General features: G+C 40.2%; 1 protein-coding gene and 2 non-coding genes across 3 annotated transcripts in view; all 3 read left to right on the forward strand.

Annotated features, from left to right (window-relative positions):
- The first annotated feature begins 3,238 nt into the window (after positions 1-3,238).
- On the forward strand, positions 3,239-3,311 carry trnat-ugu. Its single transcript has one exon. It is a non-coding gene; the product is annotated as a tRNA-Thr (tRNA).
- Positions 3,312-5,820: 2,509 nt separating this feature from the next.
- The window catches only part of LOC124017003 (mutS protein homolog 5-like), a 32,802-nt gene continuing 23,353 nt past the window's right edge, over positions 5,821-15,269 (forward strand). Inside the window, exon 1 of the mRNA XM_046332335.1 lies at positions 5,821-5,919. Within this exon, the coding sequence (XP_046188291.1) occupies positions 5,821-5,919 (99 nt within the window). The remainder of the gene's footprint in view (positions 5,920-15,269) is intronic.
- On the forward strand, positions 6,031-6,103 carry trnat-ugu. Its single transcript has one exon. It is a non-coding gene; the product is annotated as a tRNA-Thr (tRNA).

Consider the following 15,269-nt stretch of genomic DNA (forward strand, 5'->3'; position numbering starts at 1 on the left):
AAACAATTACAAGCACATTGCATTTTAATATAAACAGTTACAAATAGACAAAACAAGACAAAACAACACGTTATATCTCTGACCCCTGAAAGCCGATCCTTATCAGAGAATCTCTCATCAGACTGGTCTAGACCGGGCCACAGGACAAAATTACAATTTGTCCCCCTCGGCGCCAGGTTTAATGAATAGTAGTTAGCTATCCCCTACTGATCTCTATTCCTGATCCATATCGAGCTGACCCCTATCAGAGTTTGTTACACATGTCCGACCCCTATCAGTGAATCTCTTATCAGTCTGGCCTTGACCGGGCCACGGGACAAAATTACAATTTGTCCCCCTCGGCGCCAGGTTTAATGAATAGTAGTTAACTATCCCCTACTGATCTCTATTCCTGACCCCTATCGGAACTGTTACAGATGTCCGACCCCTATCAGTGAATCTCTTATCAGACTGGCCTAGAACGGGCCACGGGACAAAATTACAATTTGTCCCCCTCGGCGCCAGGTTTAATGAATAGTAGTTAACTATCCCCTACTGATCTCTATTCCTGACCCCTATCGGAACATTCCAGGCCTCAAAAGTGATCCCTCATCATTGAAAGCTATCAGACTGCGCTGACCCCCTACTGATATCTCATCAATGATTTAAATCACCCGGTCGTCACCGGTTTGTCACCACATATATTCACTTCACTGTACTTTCAACTTGTCAGCAAATTATAAATTTACACAAGAATTCATACTCACTCGGTAATACTGATCAAAATTTAGACAGACTATACGACAATATGCAAAGTTTGATTTAACAGGTTTTGCTTACCTTGTTTGTGGTGCGCCTTGTGATCAGTTTACCGAGTTGAGCAGAATTGTTGTCCTCCCCCGAATTCCTTCACCTCTGTCCTCCGTGAATCGTCCTTTCACCCTCTCTCCCTCTCACACCCAAATCAACTCACTTTGATGGATCGTTATTTAACCATCCTCTGGCTACCAAGTTCTGTTGATAAAAGGATATGTAGAAGGGTGAGCCGGTTAAGGATCGATTCAGACAAGGTGGTAGATTGTACGACAAGCAACAGGTTTATTCAGAGTAAAGATATCTGGTACAGCGTATATACGGGCCCCTCTGTTAGCTCATCAGAGACTAGCAAAAAGGAACCTTGCTAACAGTGAGTACAAGCTTCATATACACAACAGAAAGTAGGTTGATTTCTAGGAGATCGGATCTTCGGATTGGATCAGGCTGGGGTGTAGTCGTCCGGCATTGGCTCTGTTGTCTGTCCGTCATCGTAGAATCCTGCCATGCCTGTTCTTGGTCGTCACACCATGTTCAGCTGAAAAGGAGATCTGGTGTGTGCGCTATCTTCAGTCACACAATGTTCGGCTGGGAGGGAGATTATGTGTGTGTGCTAGTTTGTCTCTAAGTCTAGGCTTTCTGCCAATCTGTGGGTGTCTTATCTGGGTGTCCTCGGCAGCTATGTGTGTACTGTATGTGCGTCGTCCCTGTCTTCTGGGGTCAGTGTGTAAGAGCGTATGCGTCCCTGTCCTGTCCTCAAGAGTCTGTGTGTAATGTGTGTGCGTCCCTATCTTCAGGGGAGTTGTGGCCGAACTGCCGGCTAGCACCTGTGGCTAGGAGTATCCTGTTGTGACAGTGTTCTGGATGATCTAAGTGAGTGTGTGTGTGAGAAATATCCTGTATGGGGCCCAACCTGTTTTACTATGAAAATACGTTGTCCCAGCTATAGTAGTGTAATGTCACCTACATAAGAATTAGCAGTCCTCTACAACAGTGATCAATGTAGGACTATACAGTAATCCCTGTTCCCTATAGGACTTTGAACTACAATGTCGCTCCAAGCATAGCCTATTTGTAGAGTTGACTTTCAAACTGAGAACAATCTATATATCCACTCTATGATAATTTAAATCATTCCCCCTTAATCAAGAAAAAAATTACTGACCTTATCGCCGACTGGGAAAGCAATGTTCGTTGTATCTAGTCACTCTCTCTGTCCTCTGTGATAATACACAGGCCTGTTTCAATTTTAACCTCAATTCAGAGGTCAGGTCTTTAGTAAAACGAGTCAAAATCTCGTCCGTGCACTATTTTCCAGCGTACTACCTCCAGGCACAGGGAGAGGTATTTAGATCCGGCACTTCGAAGGACCAAATTGATAGAGGAATTCTAAATTCCTTTATGTTTTATTGCCAAAACCAATTCAATTCGCACTCATTTCTAATTCATGATAAGTTGTAAGTTTATAATTTGCATGAATTAGCAAGAGACCAGTCTTAAAAACAAGTTCAGCATTTATTCTTGATGAGTACTGACCCAAAATACAAAGAACATTACATTTTAAAGAAAGAGAACATAAAATGACGTCATCAGTTTCACACCCTCTCCCATAGTATTCAGTTCTGGAGATCTTTTACTCCACTCATAAAACTACATTCCAACCTGTCTAAAAGATATACTTCTCTCCACTAATGGAATCCAACCAAAACATTCTTATCTGTCTGAAAAGCTATCTCATCTCTCCCCCTTAAACTCTGCAAGAGGCACAGACAATTAATTTGTTTCTGCTTACATTTTCAGTAACAGCTTAACCAAAAACTCATACTTTTCATATCATAACATAATAGTATTAGAATAAATGGTTCTAATCAATAATGTATACATAATTAATCATTTCAACTATAATTTCCTCTAACAATGACTAATGTCAAATATACTGTGTCCGTAATATGTTTATAGTATGTATAAGATAGAAGTAGAAGACTAAGTATTGTTGTCCATTAATTTACTCCAATTAGGGGAGGGGTGGTAGGGTTAAGGGAAAATATTACAATAGAATGTTTGTAAAAAAAAAGGTATGGGGGATTGGAAATGATGCAGACAATTACATTGAAAACCCACACTCTATCTGCAATATTAAAGCTGATCTGCCCCTAAAAATAACAAATAAATGGTCATGAAGGAGAGGAGACATGGAAATGAGGAGAGGAGACTATTAAAGGAGAATTCCGAAGAATGTGGACCACCAGACCATTCCTGCCTAAGGGTCACATTGACCTGGGAGAGTTTGTCATTAAATGTATAACAAAGGATGACAAGGATTCTGCTTTTACTGTAGGAGCCAGACTGGCTAACCTGCATGTTTGGTTACTTAGGTGTGTCTCCTTTTTTACTCTCTGACGGGTGTGTTCTTTATAGCGTTCCTATTCTTCCCATAACATTGTATGGCTCCATAGCTCAGTGGTTAGAGCACTGGTCTTGTAAACCAGGGGTCGTGAGTTCAATTCTCACTGGGGCCTTGATTTTGACTCTACCCTCTGTGACATTAATTTGAAACATTACACAGTGCTGCACAGGGTGGGAGCTCAATACAGCAGAACATTCTAAATGTGACATCAAACTGAGAGTATCACCCTGCAAAAACAATTATCTTCTGTACTACTACTGTAAGCAACATTGCCAAACAACCTGAGGATACGATTCCACGTTTGCCGATTGCCGATTTTGTCCTGGGCCACACATCATGATTAAAAAAGGGCTGAAACTAGAGACAGGAGTAGCAGAGGTCATGTAAACCAGCGATGCATGTTGAAAGAATAACAACGTTAACTAGACCTTTTCCTTATATTAACTGTAAGATAAAAGCTGTATTTAAATCCAAACGGGTTTTCCAGCAGATTAGTTACAATGACTCACCCCATGAACAAGAATATACTTTTCCCCTTTATTGATATTGCAACCTCTCACTTTCGGATATTTGAAAATGTAATCATCTCCAGAATATCACTGTTTCTAAACAAGCCATAGAACACTGGTTGCAATTTCAGTTTAATCTACCAGAAAAGAATAAAGAAATCAACCTATTTCAACAAATATTATGCCTAAAGTCAAATATACTAATTGGTAAACGTTATTAGGGATTTTTATTTTTTTTTTACAAATTGTGTAACAATTGTTGAATGATATCACAAAGACCACTTGTGGAGTTATTGTCTCATGTGCAGCTAACAAAAAGTAAACAGGATGGTTTTCAGAGATTGGTGGGAGGGTTTGAGGGTAGCTGAAGGGTGGGACTCAAAATGTAAAAAATATATGACTAATGTCAAATATACTGTGTCCGTAATATGTTTATAGTATATATAAGATAGAAGTAGAAGACTAAGTATTGTTGTCCATTAATTTACTCCAATTAGGGGAGGGATGGTAGGGTTAACCTGTTCAGGAAAACGGTTTACAATTCTGGAGGATTTGTAAAAAAACAGGATAAAAAAATTGGAAAAGTTGCTAATATTTGCATATAAAAACCCACATTATCTGAATAGAAAACACTCTAACAATTCTAAATAACAAATAAATTTTGTCATGTAAAAGAGAAGTGTCAGGGCATGCATTCTCCCAAAATCTCTTAAATGGAAAAAGTTGCCTGCTTTGACGTCATCTTTAACCACTTCCCAAAAGGCTACCGCTCTGGGAACAGTTTCATTAAATGTTCAGCGATGAAGGCTTCCTTCTACTGGGGCTTGTCAGTGTGTGAATCGCGCGCTCACGAGACGTTGAGCGTGCCGAAAGGTCTCGGTCACGCCAAAAAACAGTGCCTTTAATGCGCGCTCTGTACATTTATGGCTCTCTTTCCCTCAGGATCGATTAAAAGACGTGTGTGTTTCGTTCGTCCTCACAATTGCTGTAGACCTTTATAACATGTTAAAGCTTAATTATGAACATAGTTTGACAAGTTTACTCGACATATTATATATACTTTCGAAAGTTTTGGTGAACACTTCAAACTAAATTTTTACCAAAATCAGGCTATTTTGAGAACTACTACTGAAAGACGCGGACTTGAAAACTGAACACTAATTTGGTGAGTATAATCCCTTTGCCAGGTCTTCTGATGGAAGAACAGCAAAGGTAAGGGAATATTTATGTATTAATTTTGGGTCATGTCGACTCCAAGATGGAGTCATTATGCTAATGTGGGAGCGCTAGACTCCCTATTTTTGCCTAGTGAATTCAAAATGTAATGTTATAAATAAAAGTAACACAGCGTTTGCATTTAGAAGAAGTGTATCTTCCTATACATATGTAAAACATGCATATTTAGTCAAAGTTTATGATGTGTATTCCTTGTTAGCTGACGTTATTGAAAATTTAATTTCTCCGGACATTTTAGTAGCATTTTTTGAACGATGCATCATTGTAAACAGAGATTTATGGATATATATAGCATATTATTGAAAAAAATGAATGTACTGTGTAACATGTTATATTACTGTCATCTGATGAAGATTTCAAAAGGTTAGTGAAATTATTTTTCTTTTAATCCTGCGTTTGTTGATTGCATATTTTTTCCTACAAATTATGCTAATGAGCTTGTCTGAATGGTATCACATAAATATGTGCTATGTTTTCGGAACATTTTAGAAATCTGACTTGCTGGCTAGATAAACAACTTGTTTATCTTTCATTTGAGGGGTTGATTTTACTTGTTAATGTGTGGAGGTTAAATATTTTTAAAAATATTTTTGTCAAATATATTGTGCGTTTATGGTATGTATAAGCTTGAGCTGTAGTCACGCTACCAGCAGAGGAATATAACTCCCTAACAAGTTTTAAGGGAAAATAATACAATAGAATGTTTGTAAAAAAAAGTATGGGGGATTGGAAATGATGCAGACAATTACATTGAAAACCCACACTCTATCTGCAATATTAAAGCTGATCTACCCCTAAAAATAACAAATAAATGGTCATGAAGGAGAGGAGACATGGAAATGAGGAGAGGAGACTATTAAAGGAGAATTCCGAAGAATGTGGACCACCAGACCAGACCTGCCTAAGGGTCACATTGACCTGGGAGAGTTTGTCATTAAATGTATAACAAAGGATGACAAGGATTCTGCTTTTACTGTAGGAGCCAGACTGGGAAACCTGCATGTTTGGTTACTGAGGTGTGTCTCTTTTTTACTCTCTGACGGGTGTGTTCTTTATAGCGTTCCTATTCTTCACATACCATTGTATGGCTCCATAGCTCAGTGGTTAGAGCACTGGTCTTGTAAACCAGGGGTCGTGAGTTCAATTCTCACTGGGGCCTTGATTTTGACTCTACCCTCTGTGACATTAATTTGAAATTTTACACAGTGCTGCACAGGGTGGGAGCTCTATACAGCAGAATGTTCTAAATGTGACATCAAACTGAGAGTATCACCCTGCAAAAACAGTTCTCTGCTGTACTACTACTGTAAGCGACATTGCCAAACAACCTGAGGATACGATTCCACGTTTGCCGATTGCCGATTTTGTCCTGGGCCGCGCATCATGATTAAAAAAGGGCTGAAACTAGAGACAGGAGCAGCAGAGGTCATGTAAACCAGCGATGCATGTTGAAAGAATAACAACGTTAACTAGACCTTTTCCTTATATTAACTGTAACTCAGTAAAAACGTTTCAATTGTTGCATGTTGCATATATATATTTTTTGTTCAGTATAGTAAATAATGGCTACTTCTGAGAAAGTATTAAAACTTCTTAAGCCTAGGGGGCAGTATTCTGAATTTCTGCCTGAATGACGTGCCCAAAGTATACTGCCTGTTACTCAGGTCCAGAAGCTAGGAAATTCAAATAATTGGTAGAATGTGATTGAAAACATTTTGATGTTTCTAAACTGTTACAAAAAATGTCTGGGAGTATAAGAGAATTGACATGGCAGGCGAAAACCCAAGGATAATCCATCCAGATATATTTTGTTTAGGTAACAGGCCTTTCCAATGCAAGTCTATGGGTCTGTATATACAAATTCCCCCCAGATTGAAGTACCTATGGATTCCACTAGATGTCAACAGTCTTTAAACAAGGGTTCAGGCTTGTTTGTTTAAAAACGAACAAGCAATAGTAGTTTTTCCCAAGGGAGCTCAACTGGAAAAGTAGGTTTTTGGCGCTCGTGAATGACAGCACGCTCTTCGTTATTTTCCTTTCCTATTGAACACAGTTCTTTCCGTCTGAAATATGATCCTTAATTTACATATTAGGGTACCTGGGGATTGAATAGAACATTGTTTGACTTGTATGAACAACGTTTACAGGTAGCTTTTGGATTCCTTTGTATGCATGTTGGAGGAATGGATCACTGAAATAAATGGTGCCAACTTTTTTGGAGATAAAGAAGAACTTTATCGAACAAAACAAACATTCATTGTATAGCTGGGACCCTTGGGATGGCAAACAGAGGAAGATCTTCAAAGGTAAGTGATTTATTTCATCGCTATTTGCGATTTTGTGAAGCCTGTGCTGGTTGAAAAAATATTGTCCTGTCCTCAGATAATCACATGGTATGCTTTTGCCGTAAAACCTTTTTGAAATCTGGCAACGCATTTGGATTAACAAGAAGTTAACTTTTTAGGGATAGGGGGCAGCATTTTCACTTTGGATGAATTGCGTGCCCATAGTGAACTGCCTCCTACTCTGTCTCAGATTTTAATATATGCATATTATTATTACTATTTGTTTGAATTATGTCTGTGAGTATTACAGAACTCATATGGCAGGCAAACGTCCAAACAGGAAGTGGAAATTCTGGGGCTGGTTGATTTTCAACTCATTGCCTATTCACATCCCAGTAAGATATGGATCCGTTCACACTTCCTACGCCTTCCACTAGATGTCAACAGTCAGTAGAATGTGGAATGAAGCCTCTAGTGTGATGTGGGACCGGATGACAGCCATTTGAGTCAGTGGTCTGGCAGAATGCCAGTTCCTGGTCAGGCGCATTTCTCATGATATCGTCATGCGTTCCATTACTCTCTAGACAAAAACGAATGCTCCGGTTGGAACGTTATTGGATATTAATGATAATAACATCCTGAAGATTGATTCTCTACTTAGTTTGACCAGCTTATTCGACCTGGAATATAACTTTTAGAATTTTTCGTCCAAGTTCGCATGGACTGGTGCCAGTGTTTGGAGATGTGAACTAAACGTGCTAGCAAAAGTAGCTATTTGGACACTAGTAGTGGACATTATCGAACAAAACAACGATTTATTGCGGAACTAGGATTCCTGGCACTGCATTCTGATGAAAGATCATCAAAGATAAGAGAATATTTATCATGTATATTCTCTTATTTTTTTTGACCCCAAAATGGGGGAGAAATATTGTGTACCTCTGAGCGCCATCTCAGACTATTGCATGGTATGCTTTTTCCGTAAAGTTTTTAAAAAATCTGACACAACGGTTGCATTAACTTCATATTGCTGCAGGAGCAGTATTGAGTAGCTTGGATGAAAAGGTGCCCATTGTAAACGGCCAGCTCCTCGGTCTCAGTTGCTAATATATGCATAGTATTATTAGTATTTGATAGAAAACACTCTAAAGTTTCCAAAACTGTCAAATATTGTCTGAGTATAACAGAACTGATATTGCAGGTGAAATCCTGAGGAAAATCAAAGCAGGAAGTGGCTTCTATTTTGAAAACTACATGTTCCATAGCCTCCTTTTGCTCCATTTAAAGGGATATGAACCAGATTCCTTTTCCTATCGCTTCCTCAAGGCGTCAACAGTCTTCCGACATAGTTTCAGGCTTTTACTTTGAAAAATGAGCCAGAACGATAACATCGTGTCAAGTGGTCACATGAGTTTTGCTTGCGCAACAGAATTTGGACAGCCATTGTTTTCCCCTCTCCTACTGTTCAAGACATTTGCGGTTGATATATTATTGATTATATATTTTAAAAACAACCTGAGGATTGATTATAAAAAATGTTTGACATGTTTCTGTGGACATAATGGAAACTATTTGGAATTTTCGTCTGCGTTGTCGTGAACACTCTTTCCTGTGGATTTCTGAACATAACGTGACAAACAAACGGAGGTATTTTGGATATAAAATAATCTTTATGGAACAAACGGAACATTTGTTGTGTAACTGGGAGTCTCGTGAGTGAAAACATCCGAAGATCAAAGGTCAACTATTAATTTGATTGCTTTTCTGATATTCGTGACCGAGCTACCTGATGCACTAAATAAACTTCAGTTAGTGCTAAATACGGCTGCTAGAATCCTGACTAGAACCAAAACATTTGATCATATTACTCCAGTGCTAGCCTCCCTACACTGGCTTCCTGTCAAAGCAAGGGCTGATTTCAAGGTTTTACTGCTAACCTACAAAGCATTACATGGGCTTGGTCCTACCTATCTCTCTGATTTGGTCCTGCCGTACATACCTACACGTACGCTACGGTCAAAAGACGCAGGCCTCCTACTTGATCCTAGAATTTCTAAGCAAACAGCTGGAGGCAGGGCTTTCTCCTATAGAGCTCCATTTTTATGGAACGGTCTGCCTACCCATGTCAGAGACGCAAACTCGGTCTCAACCTTTAAGTCTTTACTGAAGACTCATCTCTTCAGTGGGTCATATGATTGAGTGTAGTCTGGCCCAGGAGTGGGAAGGTGAACGGAAAGGCTCTGGAGCAACGAACCGCCTTTTCTGTCTCTGCCTGGCCGGTTCCCCTCTTTCCACTGGGATTCTCTGCCTCTAACCCTATTACAGGGGCTGAGTCACTGGCTTACTGGGGCTCTCTCATGCCGTCCCTGGAAGGGTTGCGTCACCTGAGTGGGTTGATTCACTGATGTGGTCATTCTGTCTGGGTTGGTTCCCCCCCTTGGGTTGTGCCATGGCGGAGATCTTTGTGGGCTATACTCAGCCTTGTCTCAGGATGGTAAGTTGGTGGTTGAAGATATCCCTCTAGTGGTGTGGGGGCTGTGCTTTGGCAAAGTGGGTGGGGTTATATCCTTCCTGTTTGGTCCTGTCCGGGGGTGTCCTCGGATGGGGCCACAGTGTCTCCTGACACCTCCTGTCTCAGCCGCCAGTATTTATGCTGCAGTAGTTTATGTGTCGGGGGGCGAGGGTCAGTTTGTTATATCTGGAGTACCTCACCTGTCCTATTCGGTGTCCTGTGTGAATCTAAGTGTGCGTTCTCTAATTCTCTCCTTCTCTCTTTCTTTCTTTCTCTCTCGGAGGACCTGAGCCCTAGGACCATGCCCCAGGACTACCTGACATGATGACTCCTTGCTGTCCCCAGTCCACCTGACCGTGCTGCTGCTCCAGTTTCAACTGTTCTGCCTTGATTATTCCAGTTTCAACTGTTCTGACCATGCTGGTCATTTATGAACATTTGAACATCTTGGCCCTGTTCTGTTATAATCTCCACCCAGCACAGCTAGAAGAGGACTGGCCACCCCACATAGCCTGGTTCCTCTCTAGGTTTCTTCCTAGGTTTGGCCTTTGTAGGGAGTTTTTCCTAGCCACCGTGCTTCTACACCTGCATTGCTTGCTGTTTGGGGTTTTAGGCTGGGTTTCTGTACAGCAGTTTGAGATATCAGCTGATGTACGAAGGGCTATATAAATACATTTGATTTGATGCTAAGTGTACTTAAGGAAAAGGTCTAGTTAACGTTGTTATTCTTTCAACATACATCGCTGATTTACATGACCTCTGCTACTCCTGTCTCTAGTTTCAGCCCTTTTTTAATCATGATGGGCGGCCCAGGAGAGAATCGGCAAACGTGGAATCGTATCCTCAGGTTGTTTGGCAATGTCGCTTACAATAGTCGTACAGCAGAGAACTGTTTTTGCAGGGTGATACTCTCAGTTTGTTGTCACATTTAGAACTTTCTGCTGTATAGAGCTCCCACCCTGTGCAGCACTGTGTAAAGTTTCAAATTAATGTTACAGAGGTGTGAGGGTTAAAAATATGCACGGCCTATCATGAGGGTGTCTGTGTGTGTTAGAAGTAACATTAGCGGAAAGGCTATGGCTAACCTTGGGTATAGGCAGTTATCATGAGTTGTGGTGGACAATACAGAACGTAGTGGAGCAAACAAACTGTCTTTTGTTAGAACTCAAACTTAGCAATAACAAGTACCAGATGTGTGATAACGGTATCTAGGGTATGAGTGCATAGATATTCTACACAGCAACAGTTACATCTATCAACTGGAGAGCCCGGGGACTGGGACCAGTCTGTGCGCCAACAATAGGCTGAGTGAGTTTAAACCACGCCCAGTCTCTACTCTGACAGGCCAGCTCAGAAGCAGGAACTACCTCTGTCAGAGTATTAAAGAAGATACCGTTAGGGTGTTGGCCAGTTTTCTGTTCTACCCTGCGTGGTGTTACAGCGAACCTGTATATTCGAAAATTCAAAATCAATTACCATTTATTGCTTAGCTAATAAAAATACATAGTATACAATCGGTGACTCAGTGTCATAACTTGTTCTGATACCAGATTCGAATTGACGCAACCCTAACAATTTGGTGACCCCTACGTGATCTGGTTGAAGGACTTCGCTGGAGATTGTCCAGACAATTGGCCAGTACTGTCATCGGATGGTGTGCCTGACAAATCCTGACCGGTCAACTAAAAAAGGTAAGCAGACACCTATTGTAATAACTAAAGTTCTGCATATTGGCGTTATCCAAATTAATTTTGTGAGACACCTGTTTGATGTAAGTTACCAAAATTATATGAATGTTACAATTGACAATAATAATTGAATGTGACATATATGCTGTGGTGAATGCAATTTTGTACTGATCGATCACTGTTACGATAGAACAAGTTAATGCAATGTACTAAATGGGTCGGTTTGTATAACGCATACTGCGTTGCATGTATGTTGGTAGGTTTAAGAATTTACTAGTATGAGTGTGGGTGGAATCGCAATGTAACAGTGTATGTGTGTACTAGTGTGTATGTGGTAATTTTGAGAATTTACCGGAGTGAATGTCATTTTACTATATGTAAAAATTGAATGTAGTACACTGGGATGTAAGTGGGCGCGCTGCATCGATTGAATGACCTACGGATAAAATTAACAGGCCTGTAATAAATACGGGACCTGTGTTACATTGGATGGTCGCCAAGCGTATGTAGTACATTGGGTGTCAAGTTCGTGAAAATTTTGCATCAAGTTTGAATGAAAGATTTATAGATCCTATTGGGGGTTATAGTACCTAGTTGTATCGCCTAGAGTTTCTTTAGATTAGATAGGACAGGGATATAGTGTTTGAATAGATATTAAGATGACTAACCAGGAGATTGAGAAAGTGTTGAAGATATTGAAGTCCACTCGAGAAATTAATTGAGGTAAAGATGGAAAGGATTGAAAGAAGAAAGGAGAAAAATTATACAGACGATGGGTAGAAGAGGGCAACGGGCTCCCAGTCGATGGGGAGCCTGGTATAATGCTGGAGGCGCTGAAGCGTAAAACATACAAAACCTGTTCCGAGTGGAAACAGGGAGGAGAGCCGAGCAAGGGTAAAATCAAGGAAAAAAATGGAGAAGGCTAAACTAAAGGAGCGCATAGGCTTGGCTATGCTGGAGAAACTCAAGAAAATGTGTAAAGAGGGACAGCCCACCCAATCCGGGTTGAATCCGCCCATCCCTTTTGCCTGGAAATATACGGTCGCTAATGTTTGTATAAGATATAAACTGAAAGTTTTAATAGCTTGTTTGGTTCAAATTGATAGAAGGGATATATTGAACTTTTTTAATAGATTGTTTAGGTTAAATTGAAAGACCCATCCATTCTAAATAATAGCGGTACGATGTTGATGGAATACGTTGTCTTGCCTAAATGGTCTGCTGGAATGACGTATTGGGAATGGAGTCGTATTCAAAATGCTGGATCACAGAAGAGACAGTTGGATTCTAAATAATAACGAAGAGACAATTATGATAGAGTTGTGCCCATCGAAATACATGGTACGTTAAAATTTTGGGGTAGAGAAAGTTGGAAAGTTAAACTGCGTCATTACGTTGGATACACAATAACATTACTCAAATTGATTTGACCGTTTTCAGGTACACTCTTTTCTGTACTTCTGGCAGTACAATTTTGATTGAGAGATGTTGATTGATGTTGTAAGTTCTATTCAAGATCCAACAGTTGTGATAAATTGGGTTTGGTTTATTGAACCCGTACTACTGCTGCTGCAGTTAGCCAACAATGATTTGCAATTCGTTAAAAGTTGCTGCGGCCTGGGCTGGGCTGAGCGCCTGTTGCTGAGATCACTCACAATGCACTTTTGCAGCCAGGCAAGGATGTTGTGACTGAGGGTGACAGAGAAAATTGTTTGTGTCATTTAGAGGGAAAATGCGTGCATTATAGCTTTGAGTCACTTTTCAGAAAAAGTTCCAAATACATTTTTAAAAGTAGCTGAATATTGTCAGGATAGTCTGAAAAGATGCTAAAACTAGCAACAAAATTGCTAGGTGGCCATCACGGATTGGTGGTGTTCACTGGGCTACATTTGGCTATAAGAGAGGGATGTCTGAATAGTTGAATCGTAAAAAGTTGTGGTAGTTCCCGGTTATTGATTTTTGGTTTGATTGTTTAGGTAACACCAGTGAATTTGAACAAGAAGTTAAGGTTTACTAACATTAGAATCTGTTTTCATTATGGGGAACAATGAATGGTCCGCAAAGTGGATTGCAGGTTGAGTTTATTTTATGTTAAAGGGACAGTGCACGTTTATCGCAGTTGTGTGTGTCTAATGGCAGGGTCTTCCTATAAAGCATTTTGGGGAGACAATTTGGAGAAATACTGAATGATATGAGGATTCTGTGTTATGCACTATAGCCCGTTACCATATATGTGATTGAATATTATCTGCTGTTGGCTTGTGTGGATTCTATGTACAGTATGTGTTATGCAACATAGCTGACTTGAAACATTGTTAACAGTTTCAGGGCCATGGGCCTTTCTCATGATGGAAAAATACAGAATAACATGAAGACAGGGACTGTGCAATGAGTTGGGGGGGGCACATTCAGAACGTAGTGTTCCGAGAACAAACGGTCTTTTGTTAGATAACAGGAGCCAGGTGCGAGATAACGGTATCGAGCATGAGCGCATAGATATTCTTCACAGCAACAGTTACATCTATCAACTGGAGCACCCGGGGGGCCGGGACCAGCTCTGTGCCAACAATCAACGATAGGCTGGGTGAGTCTAAACCACGCCCAGTCTCTACTCTGACAGGCCGGCTCGGAAGCAGGAACTATTTCTGTCAGAGTATATTTATAATATCTTTGTCAAGAACAAGTAAGTTCTCTGTTTTGCCCTGCGAGGTGGGACAGAGAGCCCGTATATACGAAAATTGCATTTACCACTTATTGCTTAGCTAATAAAAAATGCATATACAATCGGTGACTCATTGTCATATTTAGCTTGATACCAGATTTGTATTGACGCAACCCTGACAATGAGTTACATGAAACATTGAGGAAATTTAAAACAAATAATTTAAGAGGGTACAATGGTATTATCAGAATTATTAGGTTTTGTTTGTAGTAAACATTTGGGTTTGAGGGGATTTCAGCCCAGCGACAAGATATCTTAAAGGGATACACTCACATATAGAATATTAGAAGTTTTGTTTTCTGAGTTTTTCACTAAACACGTGAACTCTTTAGATAAAGGGTTCTTTAATATGTCTAATATAGTATGGAACATGACTGTAAAAGGGTGGTGTAACCTTTGACTTCTATCATGGCTTTCTCTTGTGGTCTAATCAGCCATTTGGATAATGAATTTGTGGTCATTTGGGATACTGGTTTTAAAGGTAAATTAATTGTAATGGAGTTTATAGCACTTAGACATAATTATAGTTTGAACCACAGAGGAGAAAGTGGAATTGAGGCAGGGTAAATTATGGGGAGCGGGGGAATAAACTCTAGTGAGGAAGAGGTTCAGATTCTGTTTTAAACATTGGCTGTGAAGGTTTTGATTTGGCTACTATTGATTTAGTATTACAACAGGAACAGAAATCTGTCACGACTTCTGCCGAAGTTGTTGCCTCTCCTTGTTCGGGCGGTGCTCGGCGGTCGACGTCTCCGGCCTTCTAGCCATCATTGATCCATTTTTCATTTTCCATTGGTTTTGTCTTGTCTTCTCACACACCTGTTTTCAATCCCATTCATTACCTGTTGTGTATTTAACCCTCTGTTTCCCCTCATGTCTTTGTCAGAGATTGTTTTATTGTCAAGTGTTGTTTTATGTTGTATAGGTGCGCGACGGGTCCTCGTACCCATGTTTGTTTATGTATGTACATATTTAGTGTTTGGAGCATGTTAAGTGGACTTATAGTAACCCCTCTGCACAGGGAACGCGCTAGCGGGCTGAAATTCCACAAAATAAGGTGATCGCTACATAAATAGTCAAATTAAACATTAATGAAACTACAAGTGTCTCACATGTAT

The sequence above is a fragment of the Oncorhynchus gorbuscha genome, unplaced genomic scaffold (genome assembly GCF_021184085.1).
Source record: "Oncorhynchus gorbuscha isolate QuinsamMale2020 ecotype Even-year unplaced genomic scaffold, OgorEven_v1.0 Un_scaffold_141:::fragment_3, whole genome shotgun sequence".
NCBI classification, from domain to species: domain Eukaryota; kingdom Metazoa; phylum Chordata; class Actinopteri; order Salmoniformes; family Salmonidae; genus Oncorhynchus; species Oncorhynchus gorbuscha.